The sequence below is a fragment of the Coturnix japonica genome, chromosome Z, assembly GCF_001577835.2.
Source record: "Coturnix japonica isolate 7356 chromosome Z, Coturnix japonica 2.1, whole genome shotgun sequence".
NCBI classification, from domain to species: domain Eukaryota; kingdom Metazoa; phylum Chordata; class Aves; order Galliformes; family Phasianidae; genus Coturnix; species Coturnix japonica.
Window position 1 is genome coordinate 28,510,171 of NC_029547.1, and position 20,406 is coordinate 28,530,576.

A 20,406-nucleotide genomic window follows, 5' to 3' on the forward strand; every position below is an offset into this window, starting at 1 on the left:
AAAAAACCCTAAGCAAAAAAGAACAGAGGATTAATTAGAGAGAATGTAAATAAAAGATTCCTGTTCTTAGCCTTATCTTCATGCTCATTCAACCTTTTTTCCACCTGCTGTTCAAACACCAGTCTCAAGTGAGACACACATAGCAAGTGGCAATGGTCTATTCACTCTGCTCTGCAAAAACGGATGTTCAACATTTAGTCAATCCAGTAAACAGAAATCACCAGAAAACTGAGAGGTTTAATCCACCAAAATAAAAGAGCTTCACTGTTTCTTGAGAGTAATAGCAGTAACCAAAAAGCATTACTTCAAGTTCTTTTTTAAGTCGTTCCTCTTGTTCAGCACTGTATTCAAGCTTATGAACTTGACGAGTAAGCAGTTCACAACAGTCACAGTGTTCCAGCTCCATATCTTTCATTTTCTTACTTAAGTTTTGCAGTGCACTATTCTGCTTCTAGATTTAAAAAAAAAAAAAAAAAAAAAAGATAGAAAAGAGAGAATGAAATAATACTTTTACTAAAGTATAATAATAACAATGAGCTTAGAAAATAAACACTTTGGGGGCAGAGACCGAATTAGAACCATTTATTAAAATCCAACCTATCAACAGAACTACTTGCCCTAGAACATGTAAGTTCTTCATTTGCCACCAGGGAAAACACATTAGTTCAAATAATCAGCATATACGTGACATTCTACAATCATACTAAAAAAAAAATAAAAAAAATAAAAAAAATCTAATCTTAGGAAAGTATTTATCTAGAAATTGAATTACTTTAAACAGTTACATATGAGATCTACAAAGTAGCTCTCAATAAAGATGCTATTCCCTATTTAAATTTCTGCATTCAAAAGATGAGAGAAGGTACAGAGTGGGATAATTAACAGCAGTACTGCACTCTACAACTCCATGGAGTCACTACTACCAAATCCACTTCTACACCACAGCTGTCTGGGAGAAAAGTAGCCAAATAATGAACTCCTAGTAGTCTAACACATACTTAAACTGGAGATCACAAAAGTCTCAGAATTAATAGCTTTAGTCTAGTGGACAGGAATAAGCTTTCTCATAACCAGGATCAGGAACAAGCTATAAATCCAGTGATTTAGCTGGAGAACCTTTGGAGACCTAATTTGTTAAAATGGCTTTCTGTGCAAAACACAGAAAGATTACATTAAGTCCTCTTGCTCATTTAATCCTATTCAATATCATGACAAGAGACACTGTGTGAAAATAAACCAGAGCTATTCAGTTGTTCTGCAAACTCTGCCATTATTTCTATATCACATATTCTTGTTCTGAGAAATTACTAATCATAAAGCATATCCCTAGCATGGAGAAAGAGAAGGACAAAATGAATTATTCATACAGAATGATTTTTTTTTAAGAATGAAGTCTGACAGAACCACATTTACACACAAAGATCAAATAAACACAAGTTGTTTCCAAAGTCTAGTAAAGGATTTCAGATGTTCCTCTGTACTGAAGGTAGAAAGTTTTGACCATTCAAACATAACAATAAGGAAATCATGACCACTCTATGATGCTAAGTATTACAAACTGCTAATTAAAAAGTGCATTTATTTTGCCTCTTCGTTCACATGCATGTACTATCATTTGACTTATTTTGCATCCTCCCAGAAGATAACAAGGAACATCTATATATATATATATGTAACATGAATTGATATGTAACATGAATTGACCATGGGAGTGTTCAAGAAATGTTTCGATGTTGTGTTGATGAATATGATTTAGCTGGGAAGTATTGGTAATGGTTGGATTTGAGGATCTTCTAGGTCTTTTCCAACCTTGATAATTCTGTGATTCTGTAATTCTGAATTAAGAATGGAAACCTAGAGTAAATTCAATATTGCAAAAACACCAGCTCTAGAAACAAATTAAACCAATCCTCAAATGCCTCCTCCTACAGTATTAGGCCTCCCACTACAGAGCAAAAAAGAGAAGTTTAATACACAATTACTCAACACTCTCTCCACATTGAAAAAATAAATACCTGTATCTCTTCGGGTACACATTCCTGATATTAACAAAAAAATAAGCCAGGAAAAAACATGATTTAAATAAGTAATGTATCATTTATATATAGTGGAAAAATACCATGTCAAGATTTTAAAATATTTTATACTGGAAATATAGTTGACATTAATCAGTCCACAACTAACAGGAATAGGTCAAGCTATCTATGCAAGTCAATATGAGTTGTAGGATGTCATAACCTTAAAAAAATGTTTCATCAGAGATTTTTTGACTTCTAAATATGAAACTGTACCATATTAGCCCAATAGTTACCTGCCCTTAGAACGTACAAGGAGAAATATTTGACTATGTAAAAATATGCACATATGCTCACATAGCATGTACACACTATAGGCACACAAATAAACATCACTGACTAATTTTTAATGCATGTATAAACAACATGATTGCACAAGAAATTTAAGAAAAACGCTCTGGAGTGCTTCTGGGAAATAATATTATCTTCTGGCTAACCACAAGGTGATGCTATTGCACTTATTATTGAACTCCAAAGCTTTCTTACATTAGGAAGCAGATGAGCTGTAAAGTATAATCAGTGGAGCACAAAGAGCCTGTAACAAATCAGACAGGATCACTTTCACTCCAGTCAGCATAACCTCTGTGAATTTCAGCAAAGCTTCTAACGCTGCATCTCACAGTATCCTTCAGGACAAAATGTCTAGCTTACAGCTAAACATAAATATTATCCACAGCTGAACACTGACATGTCATGCTCACAGGGTTATAGCAAATGGGTGGTGACCGTGAAGCTGGTGGCCAGTAACTATTGGGGTTCTGCTGGGCTCCATTTTGGGGGTCAGTTCTCTTAAATCTCTTCTTAAATGACTTGGATGCTGGAGCTGAGGATATATTATGCTAAGTAAGCTAGTCGATGACTAGATTAGGAGGCTATGTTGATTCACTAGAGGGTAGAAAGGCCTTGCAGAGAAACCTTGACAACTTCAAAGGCTGTCAATCACCAATCAGATGGAGTCCAACAAGAATAAGTGCCGGATTCTGCATCTGGGATGGGACAACCCCAAATTTATGTACAGTCTAGGTGACAGGAGTCTGGAGAGCAGCTCCATGGAAAGGGATCTGGGAGCTCTGGTTGACAAGTTAAAGATGAGTTAACAGTGATACCTGGCATGCATACTTAGAATTTCTTTAATTTGTACCAAGTAAGACCAAAAATAAACAAATTCACACATTGCTCTGTGATAATCCTCCACAAACAGGTTTCTCAAGTGTTGAGATAGCAATACAGAGTGTTATGGTTTTAAAATTTTTGTTGCTGATATTACACATCATAACATCATGTAGTGCACTGGGAGTTAAAGAGTTAATGCTCCAGTTCCATGGATTGCCGAGAGCTCTGAGTACCTGGTTCTTAGAGGAGAACAACAACTACATGTCCGAGAAGACCCTCACTGTTCCATTACTGTTTTCTATTTAAAAGAAAATCAGCTCACAAGTCACAAGACTGCCCCTTCTTTTAGTGCTTGTCTCTGCAGTGCGTGCTCCCTAGCCATCTTGCCTTCAGTGTTACAGTAAGACCTTCCATCTTTGGACACTCTCTCAATTGATTTGATTTACACAATTCCAAGTATACTGTAATATACTGTGTTATCACACATTCCACTACTCTATTTAGTAAATTAGTTTTCCCCCTTAGCTCATTGCTGCTGTTTTGTCTTCAGGCCCATCTCCAAACCTTTTTCTTAGCCCCCGTTCCCCTGTCTCAGGATGGTGGATCTGTGTGGGTCCCTCATTAGTCACAGAACCAGCCCAAAACCAGGCCAAACTTTTGACACAGTGCAACTCCTTCAGCAAGCACGGGGACAAATATACAGCCTCACCATTGACTTCTAAATTGGGTCTATTTGCACCTTTCTTATTACATCCTGCTTTCAAATAATCGAAATGAAAGTTCACAGTACTCATGGAATAGGTATAATTCAGCAATTTTCTCCACTCTTATTCTTTTTAATAGACACTCCTATGGGTACAGTATAGAATATGATAAATAGTATCATAATGTACTATAAGAGATAACTTTGCTGTCAGAACATAGCTTCCAAGCTGCCAGGTAAGGGTTGTTTAGTGTCACGTGGGAGGACTGTTCCGCAGTGCCTCAGGCCTGGAGCTAAGCTTGTGGGAAGACAACACAGTTAATTTTCCACAGCTTGACCAGCACCCAGTCCAACTTAGTCAAGTTTCACATATTTTAAAGGAAATTACAAATAATAAAATAAAAGAATATTTTTTAAAAAACCCTCAGGTTGAATAACAGAAAATGAATCTCTAAGTAGCAACTTGTTATACGCATCAGTCACTCTTATGAGTAAATGGCTATCTAGTCTACTAGAGCCTTTGCCGGACCCTTCTTTTAAAGCATGAATGTTACAACATCCTGAACTCTAGAAGACAAACCCAGAGAGACCATAAAGCTCCTGGCTCCATCCAGGATCATCCAAAATTCCAACTCCTGTTTTTAAGAGCACTGTCCAAACACTTCTTATATTTCAGTAGGCTTAGTGCCAAGACCACTGCCCTGGGAACCTGTTTCAGTGCCGAATTACTGTCTTGGTGAAGAACCTTTTCTTAAACTCCAACCTGACCCTCCTTCAAGGCAGCTCCACATCGTTCATTCAGGTCCTGTTGCTGTCACAAGACCAACACCTGCCCCTCCACTCTGTGTGAAATGAGGGCCTACAGCTTTGAGGTCTCCCCTCAGTCTCCTCTTTTCTAGGCTGAAACAAACCAAAGGACATGGGTAACTCCTCCTACATCTACGCTGAGGGACCTCTGCATCCTGGTGGACAACAGATTGGCCATGAACCAGCAGTGTACCCTCGTGGCCAAAAAGGCCAATGTCATACTGGGATGCATTAAAAAGAGCATTGCCAACGGGTTGAGGGAGGTGATCCTCCCCCTCTACTCTGCCCTGGTAAGGCCTCATCTGGAGTACTGTGTCCACTTTTGGGCTCCCCAGTACAAAAAAAGACAGGGATCTCTTGGAAAGAGTCCAGCAGGGGGCCACAAAAATGGTGAAGGGCCTGGAGCATCTCCCCTATGAAGAAAGGCTAAGTGAACTGGGTCTGTTGAGCTTTGAGAAAAGAATACTGAGAGGGGATTTGATCCAGGTCTGTAAATATCTGAGGTGTGAGGGGCAAAATGGCGAGGCCAGACTCAACTCTTTTCAGCAGTGCGTGCAAACAGGACAAGGGGAAACGGCCAGAAACTGGAGCAGAGGAAGTTCCGCATGAATGTGCACAAGAACTTCTTTACAGTGAGGGTGACGGAGCACCGGAACAGGATGCCCACTGCTTTGGCAGTGGGGTTGGACTCGATGATCTCTGGAGGTCTCTTCCAACCCCTACAATTCTGCGATTCTGTGATACCCTCTATACCCTTCGCTGTCTTCAAAGCACTCTCTTAGATGCTCTCTAATAGCATTTAAAATACCTGTTCCCTTTTCCTCAACTGGTGTTACTATACTGCTGAGGCATATGGTGATTCAATTTTCCATTAAAGAGGTTAAAATGATTAAATTGTAATTATGTAACTGCCAGTATCCCAGAGGTACATGTTAATGGTTGAGCATGTTAACATCTCCACAGCTTAATATTACTACATTTCTTTGAAATATAATTACTTTGAATTGCTTGATTATGAAAAGAGTATAAAAAGTATTAAAATCATAAACATATTTTGCATCTAAGAGGTTTATGCATGCCACTGCAGCCCAACTGAGAAAGCAACTTTCCAGAAATACATAGAAACTCATTACCTGAAGAATAAAAATCCACAGTATAAGACATGACATATCACCTCTAAACACTAAATGATTTTTTTTTTCCTATCTGAATTTCCAGCAGGATAAGTTCTTTCTACCAATGTTAAGGTCACAGAAATTTTAAAACCTCACTGACATTTATCACAGTCTTCTTATGTTGCTCGGTGTGAATAATACACAACACGCATTTGGAAATCCCACTATCACAGTCTGGGTTCCATGAGTATGTTATCTCCATACGTTACAAGTGATTTTTGTGCTTAGAGGCAAAAGACAGACTAAGGGAAGTAAAAGGAAAACTGAGTTAGAAGCTAGGTCTTAGGCTTCCCTGGTTCTTTTCTCTATCAGAAAAAATCCCAATCTACTATCCAACCTTTTTCACCAAAAAAGGTTCTAAGCATTATATCTCACACAATTCATCTTCAAAACTATTAATAGATCATACCTGCAAAACACTTTCTAGTTCACCTCTTTCCTTCAGAAGCAATTCATATTCATCCTTGTGTGTTCTGAGAATATCATCCTTTTCACTTGCAAGTTTTTGTTGTTGTTCTTTCCACTTCTGTTGAGCAATATGAAATGTTTTCTCAGACTCCACCAGTCTCTGCTGAAGCTGCTCATTGAGCACTGTTGTTTACAGAAAAAGAGAAAGAAAGAAGACAATACTACTGCTAAGCATGTTCAGGAAAAAAAAAAAAAACAACTGTGTTGGTTCTTCTACAAATTGTAATATTCTCTAGAAAATTACAACGAATTTTTCTAGCACAGGAGGGCATCACATCCTCTATAAAAAGGAGAAAAATTGAGGCTTGAGTGGCACCTTTCTCATATGGACAGAAGAATGCTCTTAGAGATTTTTATGACTTGAAACTCTTCTCCACTTTTCTACATTTCTAACTGATTTGTGTCTCTACTATTTAACTCTGAGTTCAGTTAAACACAGTTAAAGACTACAAAGACATGCGCTCACCTAATGGAAGGGCCCTCTACTCCACCCTGGTGAAGCCACACTTAGAATACTGTGTCATCAAAAAAAAAAAAACAAAACAGAAGTTTCCTAGAAGGAGTCCAGTAGAGGGCCAAAAAGATGAAGAAAGGCCTGGTGAAAAGGCCCATATGAGAAAAGACTAAGTAACCCAGGTCTGCACAGCCAGGGGAAAAGAAGACTTAGAGGGGATCTGATAAACATTTATACATAACTAAAGGGAAGCAAGACATAAATGGATAAGGCCAAGCTCTTTGCAGTGGTATGTAGTGACAGGACAAGAAGCAATGGCCTAAAACTTGAACATAGGAAGTTCCATACAAACATGCAGAAGAACTTCCTTATAATAAGGGTGACTGAGCAACGGAATAGGTTGCAAAAAGAAATCGTGGAGTCTCATTGTATGTAGATATCCAAGACCTGTCTGGACACCCACCTGTATGACTTACTGTAGGTTACTTTCTTTAGCAGGGGAATTGAATTAGATGATTTCATGAGGTCTCTTCTAACCACTGCATTACTGATTCTGTGACTACAGAAAAACTGTTCAATGAAGCCACTGACACACTGGAGGGAAGGGATGTCATCCAGAGAGGGCAGTTTTGAGTGGTGGGACTCTATGAGCCCCATGAACTCCAAGAAGATTAAGTACAAGGTCCTGCATCTGGATCATAGCAATCCCAAGTACAAACAGGCGGAGCGATGGCGATGAGCAGATATTAAGCAGCCCAGCAAAGAAAGACTTGGGGCTAGTGGCAGACAAAAGAAATGAACATGAATCAACAATGCACAGCAGCAGCCCAGAAACCCAGACATATTCTGGGCTGCATCAAAAGAAGCATAGCTAGCAGATCAAGAGAAGATTTTCCCTTTCCACCCCACTTTCATGGAACCCTGCTTGCAGTACTGTGTTCAGCTCTAAGGGGCCCCTAACATAAGAATGAAATAGACCTGTTGGAAGAGGTCCAGAAGAGAGTCCCAGTGATAATCAAAGAGATGGAGCACCTCCTCTCCTGAAAAGAGAATGAGTTGGTCTTGTTCAGCACAGAGAAGAGAAGGCTTTGAGGAGACCTTGCTACAGCCATCCAGTATTGTCATGGTTTTACAATTTTTGGTTATCGGTATTCCACGTCATAACATCATGTAGTGCACTGGGAGTTAAAGAGTTAATGCTCCAGTTCTGGGTACCTATCCCAGAAGAGAAGAACTATATTCCCCAGTCCCATACCTGGATTCTGCATTCAGAGAAGTGATAAAATCCCTGAAAGTCACAGGAGCTGGCTCTCCTCCCTTCTGCTCATCCCAACTGCACATCTTGCCTCAGCATTAGAGTAAGGCCTTCAGTTTTCAGACACTCTCTGTCATTTAATTTATTAGTTTCAATTCTGATTATACTGTATTAAGTGTGTTATCTTGTATTCTGATATCTTATTTAGTAAATTAGTTTGTTTCTCCTCAGGTCATTGCTGCTGTTTTGTTTTAGGCACATCTCTCCATCTTTTTCCCGTACCCCTTTCCGAGGCACAGATCTGTGGGTCCCTCTGCTCTACCAGTCACAGAACTAGGCCAACCAGCACATAAATTGTTGACAAGTATCTAAAGGGGACCTACAGGAAAGGTGGGGAACTCTTCATCAGAAAGTGTAGTGACAAGACAAGGGAATGTGCTACAAATTAGAAGAGGATGGATTTAAGATTAGACATCAGGAAGAAATTCTTCACTATTTGAGTGGTGAGGCACTGGAATACGTTGCTTAGAGAAGCTGTGCATGCCTCATTCTCTATGGTGCTTAAGGACAGGCAGGATGAAGCTTTGGGCATCCTGGCCTCCAAAGGAAGTCCCAGCCCTCAGCAGGGCAGCTGGATCTAGGTGATTTTTAAGGTCCCTACCTTCAAGCCATTCTGTGAATCTACAACCCAAGGCAAGATAGACCAGTGAGAAAATGCTTACCCTTTACTAGGAATCTTAGAGTTGCTCAAGTTCAGCCAAGTCAAAGGAAGTCTCATAAAGAACAGAAATTTAAAAAAAAAAATAAATATATTGACAAAGGCTATAGGACAGAAGGGCTCATTTGCCTCCAAGCCAGATACAGTCACATGTGAACACTGAAGAACTAAAGAAGGCTTCAAATGGCAAAGAAAACAAACAGAAAATTACAAAGAGCAAATCAACTGAGAAGCAGCTTCATAACTACCTTCCTACTTTGGCAGCAATTGCAGAGGGGAAAAAAAAAACTGGGGAATTTCAAACAATTCAAACAGTCTGCTAGCGCACTTTCTTTCACCATTAGAAAACTACTAATACACTGATACATGGAAAAACAGAATCTGAAAAATCTTTTATCCCTGTTTTTTCCCTTCATTCCCCTTATCATAAAACAAACTTAGTCTGTTGGTGAGGAGGGATCAGGGTGAGTGCACTGTGATTCCTCCAGTGGCAGAAGCCCCTATGGAGTCCTACTTCCCAGACCCTGCCAAGAGATCAGTACTTTGGACCCAGCCTTACACCATCCCTGCTTCTCTTCTTCTATTCCATCCAGGTCCCTCGCCCATCTTTCTCCTCCTGCTCTGGTGCTTTTTGTTTGTTTGTTTGCTTCCTTGCAATTTACCACCCTTTCTGATCTATGTTTCTAAAGGTGCCACAGGCTCACTGGTGGGCACACTGTCACAGTGGGTGGGTGGGCTCACATGCTGTGGGCCAACTACAACAGATGTCTTCCTGCAATGTTCAGCCGTGGCCTACCACCCACTGCCAGCTACACAACAGAGCTGCCAACAAACACATCTCTTTCTAGATCACAGGATATTACAAAATCAGGATATTACAAAATGAGATTTTAAGTATGTTTAAGTAGTGAAGAAACACCTACTACTCACGCCTAAATCAGAACAGACGCAAGACTGGCATTTAAACTAGCAAAATGAGCATCTAAAGATAATCTCCTTTAAGTAAGAAAACAACAGTTCAGGCTTGAAATTCCCAAAGAATGTTTTGCTATGTCTTTTATTCACCAAAAGTTCGGTTTTCTAAAGACCTGGCACTTTTAAGCATTTCCAAGTTTCTAAGACTCCTACAGAGACTTGGAAGACAAGCTCTATGTGAGCAGCACTCCAAACTCTTCACTGAATAAAACAATCAAAGGTTCAAACTGAAATACACCTCCTCTACTACATTAAAAGGTACTATATTTACTTAGGTAACTGGAAATTGACCTCTAAGTGAGGTAAGAATGAGAACTTTAACATACACTGTTGAGAACAATCAGGGAAATATGAGTTTTTAGATATAAAACTAGAAGGAAAAAAATGTCTAGATAAAAATCTGCCACTTACTACTGTAGTATTTCCACAGAATAACTTTGCAACACACATGTTCCATTTCCTATAGAAAAGGTGAAGCAAGGAAGATGAATGGTAACTAGAAAAGAATGATGAAAACATGACATTTTTGAAGAGATGAAATACAAAAGAAATGCTCAAAAAGTAAGTTGTTGGAAATAGTACAAGCAAATGAACAGGAATAGATTTTGTTTTTTCAAAGGGAAGGAAGAACCTGCTCAACACTACTATCCTGAGTGGGTTAAAAGTGGATTAACCATGATTAAATTCTGTACAAGGACAGCTGTTAAAGAGGGAACAACAGAATGCACGAAGGGAAAGGAAATAAATAAATAAATAAATAAAATGATAGGCTTAAGAGTTAAATTTTAATTCATGCACAAGCCAGCAAGCATAAGAGTTTACAAAAACAGATGGCTTAGAGATGGAAGGAAGAAATATACAAAAAAAATACAGAAATAAGAGGGAAACTTAATTAGCCTACTGGAACTCAGTTCTCTTCTTAACCTGAAACAGACTTTACCATTCTTCACAATTCGCTCTTTTGAAACTTACCTTGCAGCTCCGCAAGTTTGTTTCTTGCATCACTTAACTTTTCTTCTGCAGTACATATTCTCAAACGGGCATCTTTTTTGGCAACTGCCAATGCATACTCCAGACTTTGTCGAATTGCCTCTCCTTTCTCAAATTCAGACCGCAGTTTGACAATCTGGATTTCATAGTCACGCAGCTACAAAATACATTTGTTTCAGAAAATTGGAAAGAACACTCTTGGAGAAGTAGCACATTACAGGACTACATCTAAGGAATATTTTAGAAAGCTTGAACTGCATTTGCAGCTACCTACTCATTGTATTTGAACTTAAAGTCTACTCTTGCAAAAGACAAAATTTGTGTAAATGAGAACTGATTATTCCTGTTGTTTTATAGCGCCAAACTATTCATATTCTGTTTACCAAAACTATTCTACCATAAGAAAATAACAGCTGTAATAATGTCATCTTTCTGCACCTTAAAAGCAAAAACTGCAGCAACCAGAACATTCTGTTCAACTGGCAAATTTATATTAATTTTCTCCAAATTTAACACTTGAAAGACCATCTAGTATCTACCATAAGTATCAAAGATCTAATAACTAACAGGCATGCATACAACCAAAGTTTAGTCCAATATAATTACTCAGTAGTCAAGCAGAATGCAGCTATGTTTAATAAATTAAGAATGAAAAATCTTTTAAAAAGTAATTTCTTCTAGACTGAGGCATGCAATCCAGTCATCGTTACTAAAACCTGTGTCTGGAAAATAAAATACAAGTTATTCCATGAACATGGAGAGTAAATGTAGATTTCTTCAGAACTACAGAGTTTAACAATACAGGTTTTAGCTAACTTGAACACTTCTGTTGTCTGTAAACATCTTGCACAAAACAGCATCCCAGATAGTTCATCTGCTTGAAAAGTAATCCATCTTTGTGGTTGTAGAACATTATACAGCACATGAATTTGGTTGCACACACTAAGTTTACTCTCAATGTAAAAGCTTACTCTTAAAATCTAGATAACTCCTGGGACCCATTTTTACAGAACAAACCCACTGCCAATGGGACAGAGAGAGAAGAATGCAGCACAAGACCAACCTTCTGCAGGAGAGATAGTCATCTCCTAATTTGCATGCAGACTCCAATAATGAATGGATGTAAAAAGCAAGTTCAATCTAATGACTAGATTTATCACCAAAGATGAATGAGTAACTGCACCAGCCACCCCTAACGAACTCCTAAGTGTAGAACTGCTATCCAGAGAGGTAATTCCTCTACAGAAGCAGTCTAAAGCAGCACATCACCTGTCATAGTGGCTTTAGCAAGAGTGGTAAGCATTCCAATAGCAAAAAGTCCACATTAGTGGTACAGCTGTACTCAGTGCCCATCTTCACTTAGGTATATGAGTCCAAAAAAACGGATACTCAAATTAAGATATATTAAATAATTCTTAATACTTCAATACTAATTTGTCACAACATCATGAGGAAAAATCTTTAAGTTATCTTCATCATTCAAGTGTCTCCCTATGCATGGAGTATTCATTAAAGAGCACTGAGCTTTTGACAAATGCCACAGTATTTGTGCTTTTGCAATAAATTATGCAAAGTTATAAATCTGAACTAAGACAAGACATTGCAAGACCATTAAAAGATAACCATCTAGATGTGATGCAAACACAGAAAAACGCTGTACTAGACTTATGAACTCTGCAGAATTAAAATGATGCCCTAATGTCCTGGTGGAAAAAAAATATACATACATACACGTAAAACTAAATACAGTCCCTTCATCAGGATAAATTCAAGCTATGATTTCTATCTATTTGTGCTATCTGACAATTCTGTCTAACAGGATACTGGCAGAAGCAAGATCTGTCCTTGCAGCTAATGTGTAGATTGCTAATAATCTAAGTCACTCCAAAGACAGCAGAGCTGCTATCAGACCCTATGAATAGGTGTAAGACATCTGTACTGTGACATCTTTGATGCTGCTTTTCTTTTTTGGCTAATGACAACATTTTTTGACAGACCGTGTAAGAAGATAATGATTTGAATCTTAATGATAATGAACACTTACACTACATATAGGAGTAAAATAAAAGAGAACAAATAAACCAACTTACTTCTTGATTGTGTTTAATGATTATGTCTACTTTTTCTTCTTTAGCTTGACAGAGTTTCCTTTTCAGATCTTCAGCAACGTCCAACTCTGATGCAGTGCTATTTTGTAGGGACTGGGACCCACTCTTCTTACTACATAAGCTGCAAAGTATGAATATTTCCTAAATTCATGAATAGTACTTATAAATTTTAACACACTCTTCTTTAAATGACTAGATTCTGAGGAAAAAAAAAAAAGCAAAACATTCACTTCTGTAAAATGATGCCATGTATTTGCTATCCAACTACTGCTCTCTGAAAAAAAGCATTAGATGTAACTGCTCAGGCAAGACATGGGGTATAGCTGTAGGCTTTCAGAAGAGATACACTGGTAGGATTTCCTAAAACTGATGTTAAAATAATCATTACTTTATTATTTTTCATTTTCTTATTTCAGTTCAATAAACTTTCAGGACAACTTCAATAATGGCAGCTATTGCTAGTAAGTGAATGGTTAGACTGGATGATCTTTTAGGTCTTTTCCAACCTTGGTGATTCTGTGAATCTGTAATACATCATTACATCACTCTTTTGTCTCCTGCAGTAAGGTTCTTTAAAAAACAAACAAACAAACAAAAACATTAATTACTATCTCATGACCATCTCTGTCATAGGACAAATGCAGACCTTTGGAACCAAAATAATCTTCAAATGTTTTTCAAATACGTATATGTTTACTTTATATATATAAGCAATTGATTACAAACAACATAAATTAAAAGTCCACTCCTTTAAAATGCCCAGCACATTCATTTAGAATCTCATCTAAAAATGAGGCTACAACAAATAGGATAAGTCCTTATGAACAAATAACATTAAAATAATAAAAACAAGCACATACATGAAGACTGGAAATTTAGTATAGAAATGAATATTTAATTAGCTTGCTTGAAAATCTCAGATGCAATTACTGTAAATTCAAGCCAGTCATATTTTACATTATTTCAAGTTTTAAAAGTCATTTCTTCCCTGCACATATACAAAAAGATTGACAACAATAACTAACTGCTCTATATGAAAGTACAAGTCAAGATCACTAAGAAACATACAGTCCAAAGAAACATGACTGAGTTAAGATATCAAATGACAAAATAGTCATTGTTTCAAACAGACTTAAAAACAGTAGAATCTTTTATGTTTGTCTAAATATTAATTATGGAAGTAACAGAATTTATTACTATTTAGTTATTTGTTGGTTAGGGCTTGAGGACTTTTTCTGTTGTTTTTTTTTTTAAACTAAGAGTCTAAGTTTTTACACAGAGGCACCCACTAGACTATTTTCAATTAGTAAGAACCCTATGTGTTAATACATACAGCTAAATTTTTTTTCAAAGGACAAGAATGCTATGAAAGCCAGGGAATGTAACATAACTTTTTAACTATTACCTTTAAAGACATCACTAAAAAGAGGATGAAATTTTACTTTTTAGCAGTCCAAAGATATTTTAACATACAATTAAAAAGCCTATTTCCACTTTGTGTATCAATACAAAGTATATAAAATACATAAATACTTAAGTATGTTAAGTTTATTTCCACTTTAAAACAACACAATGTTAATGTCAACAGTTCACAAGGCTGGTTTGGCCTGGTTCTGTGAGTAGCGGGGGGGATGACCCACAGACCCACACCCTGGGAAAGGGAGAAAGGTAGAGATGAGCCTAACAAAAACAAAACAAAACAAAAACAAAACAAAAAAAAGGCAACAACCTAACAATCTGAGGAGAAAGAAGCTAATTTACTAGATGCTAGAATGCAAGATCACACACTATAATACAGCATGATATAATTAGAATTAAAGCTAATAAATCAAATAAAATGAGAGGCAGTGTCCAAAAACCAAAGGCCTTATTCTAATGTTGGGGCAGGCAAAGACAGCTGGGAGCAGAGATGAGTTGGGGAGGGCAAGTGATCTACAAACAGTTTTTATCTTTCCCTCTGAGTGGAAACAGTAACAAAACAGTGAACAGTCCTCTGGAGTATGTAGCTGTTCTTCTCTTTTGGGACATCTAGCCCAACCTGGAGCATTAACTCCCAGTGAGGAGTTATGATGTGGAATACTGATAACCAAACATCAAAACCTATGAACTCAAAATAACTGTGAACACCAATAATGGTTCCACATGCTACCATTTCTTTAACGTCTTTTGTAAGTTTAATAAATGTAGGAGATCAGGACCATTAAAATCTGTACGTACCGAAAAAAAATGCCAGGCATGTTACTAGCTTTCAGGTACCACGGTAGAAACAATGATTGCTATATTTTAAACAACTCTTAGTTATGCCAGCCAGATGGGGTGGTAAATCAAGCAGGAAACAAAAGAGATCTCAACGTTGTGTGCTTCCAGATGCTGTGTAGGAGCTTGTTTGTGGATATCATATAAATATCCAGAATCTTCTCCTTTGCAACCCCTTCCCCAAAGCCATAAAGAAGATAGAACAAAGAATGGTAGGTAATCTTATTCAGAGATAAAACAAGGACCAGCCTCAACAAAATACAGCTATAAGAAGGCCAGCTGTCAAAGTTAGCAAAGCATAGGTGAGAGAGGTGGAAAAAAAATCCATGATCTACAATGCCTCTTTGTCCAATCTCCCCAGCCTTCAAAACAACAGCTATGGGAATGGTTAACAATTTCCTTAAGTTTCATGGCTGGGGAGGGCAGGAGCCATGGTGTACACAGGTATTATTTTGCTTCTTAAAACCTGCTAATTATGTATTAATTAACCAGCGGAGTAAATAAAAAAGCACAATGAAGAAAACCGTGAAATAAAAATATGGCTCTGTGTGATTAATATTATACATACTAGAATTAGTAGAAAAAGAACAAATGTCACACAATAACATAAGAAATAGAATATCAGGGACATTCCAGAAGTTGGCCGAGAAACATTAATATGAAACGGTGACTACTGAAAAAGAAGCAGTGTACCCCTTTTTTAAGCAGTACTTTATGCATAGCTTCCAAAGCTCACAGTGCCATTACTGAAAAATTAATAATATAAAGCTGAAAACACCGTGTTTGTTCTCAGTATAAAATCAAACTGAATCAGCTGCTTTTAAAAAATTGTTAAAATTAATAATTTCATTATTCTATCTGTCTGCTCAAATATTTGCAATTACAATAGAGGCTGGCCTTCAGAAATCTCATTTCCATGATATTTTATTCTGTTTCCACAGTATCACCAGCATATGCAGTATTTTACAGACATTTCGTGACACCTGTTAGCAAAGGGCCACACAGATAATTAGGGGCCTGTAAAATCCCCTGTACAAAAAAAGGAAGAGAGACCCAAGACTGTTCAGCCTGGAAAAGAGAAGGCTGAAAAGTGATCTCAGCACTGTGTGGGGAAGTCAAGTCAATGGAGGTGGACTGGAGGAAGAACTTTTTTACTGTGAAAGTGACAAAGGACTGATAGCTGCCCAGAGCAGCTGTGGAGTCTCCCTCTCTGGGGACACTCTAGTCTTGTCTGGACACTTTCCCATGTGACCTGCTGTAGGGAACCTGCTTTTAGCAGAGGTGGGGTTGGACACAGATCTCAAGAGAACCCTTCCAACCTCTATATTTATGTGAGATTCTTCCTTCCACATTCACATGAAGTGCAAAAGTGTTACAATATAAAGCTGAGGGAAGCTTAAATCAAAGACAAAAATCACACAAAATCCCTGGGAAGTGTTACGTAAGATTTGCAATCTAACAAGAATTCAGAGAAGGCTTTTTATTTCTATTGTCTTATGTTAATAGTTAATTAATAACTGCTTTTGAACAAAAACCCATGTATTTTATCAACTGCAACTTTTATCAAAGATACTACCTTTAGAAGAATTCTGAAGTTTCTTAGCAACAGAAGTAAAACAACTTTAGAGTTCTACACTGTAAAGTGCCCCTCTAACTCCAAAGCTTTAAGCTCTCGCACACTCGCCAAGCTAGACAGTTAGAGTGGACAAAGAACATGACAGAAAAAGGCTATCTTTCCTTTTGCATCTAGCAGAAAGTATACAGATATTTTAACAGGGAGAATTTGTCTCATGTTCCACCTATCAATGCAACCCTCAAATTTTCCCTACCCAAGGGAGTAGTCTGCAGCCTGATTGCCTAACTCAAGTTTATATCCAAGCATTTGCGTTCCTCCTGACTATATGTGAGCAAGACTTAAACCCGACCTCTACAACCTCAGCTAATACAGAATCATCGTGGCATTTCACGTCAGCATCCCTAACAGGAGACAGGAACTCCCTTTCTACACGTCTTCTGCAATCACATAAGAATTTTTGTACATCAGATGGTCACTACACATCTCTTTAGACAAATAAACCTCTTCATGTGATGACTACAATGACAGGATACAGATTTAACGCATCATACCAGCTTCTTCTTCATTCTGACTTACACAGCCTCAGGGATCTACAAGTTAACCACAGAAAGCTGAACCACAGTACTAGCCTAAGACAGAAGTAAAACTCACCGTTTTGTTTCACGGTTAACATGGCTGACTGGAGAAGACAAATTCATTATTTCAATCATGTAAATTTTTAAGTCTATGAGATCTGTGGAACAAACATCATCTTCAACAGCAAACGTTCTAAGTTGAGAAGCTTCAAAGTTCACTCTTTTCCATAAAATAAGGACATTAAAACCTGTAACACAGAGACATAATTTAGTTCACTTGGTGACATAATTTGTCAAAACAAATGCTTTAATGAACAGCAGCACTACTGCAGCACCACCTGAACGATTACCATCAGTTGTAATTTGACAGCTGTTTGCCGAATAAAACATCTGCACTGTTAGTCCTCTGAGCCTGAACGGATTAGATTAATATATATATATACACACACACACACATATATATATGTTGTAGAAGATCTGTCAGTTTTCAGAGGAGATGCTAACATCTGCATACATATTTACTTCAGGTTGAGCAGCAAACTCGTAATGTATGAGTTTTTCCATAAGGCGATCAAACAGGACGAACACACCACACTCAGCACTCAGGTAAACAACGCAAGGAACTCTGATGTTCGGCTCCACAGCACAAGGGCGGCTCGGTGCCGCACCGCTCCGGACGCTGCCTGTACTGTCCTAGTGCTTAAGGCACTCCCCTGTGGCTGCCCACGCCGAGCAGCACGCAGCGTTTCCCTGCTGACACACACAGCATGGCCGACAGACCGTCACCAAGACAAGAAATGCCACCAAGACAAGAAATGCCGCAAGCGACAGTTCGGCCGAACGCGACGGCCACGCGAGGAGCCCCGGGAGCGTGTCCGCCGCCCGCTTCTCCCTCCTGCCTCCGGGCCGGCCGCCGCCAAGCTGAACGCCAGCCCGGAGCAGCGCCGCACCGCCGAGAAGCCCTGCTTGTCCGTACCCGATCCGGCCCGTCCTATCTCACCCGGTACCCTCGCACCTCTCACTCCAGGCCGCTCAGCCGTTAGATCCCGTCAAGAGCAGAACGCAGAGCGCAGCCCCACCCCGTCCCGCCCCGCAGAGCGCCGGGCTGCTCCAATTGCCGCTTCCTGCTGCAGCTCCGCCCGCCGGCGGAACGAAGCGCTGGGAGCGCAGCGCCCGGGCAACGCCGGCGCTAGGCGGGAGGGAGCCGCGCATGCGCGCTGCCGTGCGCTGTTCCCGCCGCGAGTTCGCGCCGCTGCCGCCCTGAGGTGAGGCGGGCGTTGGGTGCGGGGCGTTCGTAGCGCCAGCTTTGGATGTGATATGGCAAAGCAGTGCGTATCTACAGCGCCTCGCTAACTCCTTGCCATCGAAGTCTGTTCCAGGACCTAACCACCCTTCTAGTAAAGAACTTTCCCGTAACATCCAACCTAAAATGCTTTTCCCTCCTTCAACTTAAAACCATTTTCCCCTAGTCCTGCTATTATCAGCCCTTTCGAAAGAGTTTACTCCCCTCCTGGAGTAAGTTCCTTCAGGTATATTGAAAGCTGCATGAGGTCACCCCGCAACCTCTCTTCTCCAGGCTGAACAAACCCAACGTCCCTCGAGCCTGTCCTCATAGGGGAGGTGCTCCAGCCCCCTGACATCTTTGTGGCCCTCCTCTGACGCCTTTCCAAAATCTCCATATCTTTTTTGTGTACTGAGGGCTCCACACCTGGAACACAGTACTCCAGATGGGGCCTCACAAGAGCAGAGTAGAGAGGGGACGATCACTCCTATCCCTGCTGACCACCCCTCTCCTGAGTGGAGCCCAGGATCCCCATTTGCTTTCCGGGCTGCCAGAGCGCACTGCTGGCTCATGTTAATTTTCTCATCTATCAGGACCCCTAGGTCTTTTTCAGCCGAGCTGCTCTCAAGGACAACTCTCCAGCCTGTACAGGTCTGGGTTCTTCCGGCCCAAGTGCAAAACCTTGCACTTCGCCTGTGAACCCAATTAGGTTCACATCCGAGCCAGCTTTCCAGCCTGTCAAGGTCGCCCTCTGATGGCATCTGTTCCCTCCACGCCGTATCGACTGCACGCACTCAGCTTGGTGTCATCAGCAAACTTGCTGAGGGTGCCACTCCATTCCTCTCATCGATGTCATATAATAAAGATGTAAAGACACCGGTCCCAAGACAGACCCTTGAGGGACGCTGCTCGGTACCGGGTCCTCTCCACCTGGACGATAGAGCGCATTGAACTACCAACCCTCTTCTGCGGGCCTTTTCCAGACCAATTGCTTACCATCTTAGTTGTCCACGGCCCAATCAATCCACCTCCCTCCAATTTGGAGATGAGGATGTGAATGGGGACCATTGTCAAAGGCCTTGCTCAGGTCCAGGTAAATGACATCGTCGCCTTCCCTTCATCCACCACCGCCGTCACTCCATCAATAGATCAGCCACAATGATTAGTAAGCATGACCTTCCTCCCTGGTGAAGCCATGCTGGCGTCCTCGGATCAACATGTCTTGTTCTTTAATGCAATCAGAGCATGTTGTCCAGGAAGGATCTGTTCCTAATCTTCCCAGGCACAGAGGTGAGACCTCACCGGCTGTAGTTCCCCGGGTCGTCCCCTGCTGCCCGACTTCTTGTAAATGGAGTGACGTGAACCCTTCTCCAAATCATTCGGGACCTCACACTGACAGCCACGACTTCTAAATAATGATGGAGAGCGGCTCGTGCAACCACCGCAGCATTCCTTCAGGACCCTGGGATGCACGCCACTGGCCCCATACAGACTTTATACTCATTCAGTCTAAGAGGCACTCTCGGACTTGCTCTACCCTTACAGTGGGGAGGGAGTTTACGCTCCTTGTCCCCACATGGAGGTATGGGGGTGCAAGACTTAGGGACGTGAAAAAGACTAGAATCCTGGCCACCAGTGAAGACCGAGGTGAAGAACTCATTCAGCACCTCAGCTTTCCTTCATCTGTTGAAGCCTTTTCTCCTTTTAAATTTACCAGAGTAGGTACGCCCATTTTGGCCTGCTCTTCTGGCCAATGGTACCTGTAGAAGGTTTCTTATGTTTTCAATCCCTCCCCAGTTCAGTTCTGCCTGCGCCTTGGCTTTCCTGATCCCACGTCTGCAAGTTCGGACGGCATCCCGGTATTCTTCCCGGTGAT

General features: G+C 40.1%; 1 protein-coding gene across 11 annotated transcripts in view; it reads right to left on the bottom strand.

The window, feature by feature from the left end:
• Positions 1-18,390, bottom strand: part of CCDC171 (coiled-coil domain containing 171) — a 156,345-nt gene extending 137,955 nt beyond the window's left edge. For 6 of the 11 annotated variants that reach the window (XR_001552018.2, XR_001552019.2, XM_015849032.2 and 3 more), the window contains exons 1-6: positions 18,264-18,389; positions 17,325-17,496; positions 12,824-12,962; positions 10,716-10,890; positions 6,283-6,464; positions 305-451 (exon numbers count right to left, since the gene is read on the bottom strand). Coding sequence is in view for 9 of the 11 variants with exons in the window: in XM_015849032.2 (XP_015704518.1) it covers positions 305-451; positions 6,283-6,464; positions 10,716-10,890; positions 12,824-12,962; positions 17,325-17,383 (702 nt within the window). In the remaining 2 variants the exon portion in view is untranslated. Of the gene's footprint in view, positions 1-304; positions 452-6,282; positions 6,465-10,715; positions 10,891-12,823; positions 12,963-17,324; positions 17,497-18,224 lie in introns of those variants that run through there. The other 5 variants (XM_015849026.2, XM_015849028.2, XM_015849029.2 and 2 more) reach the window with 5 other exon arrangements.
• Positions 18,391-20,406: the final 2,016 nt, after the last annotated feature.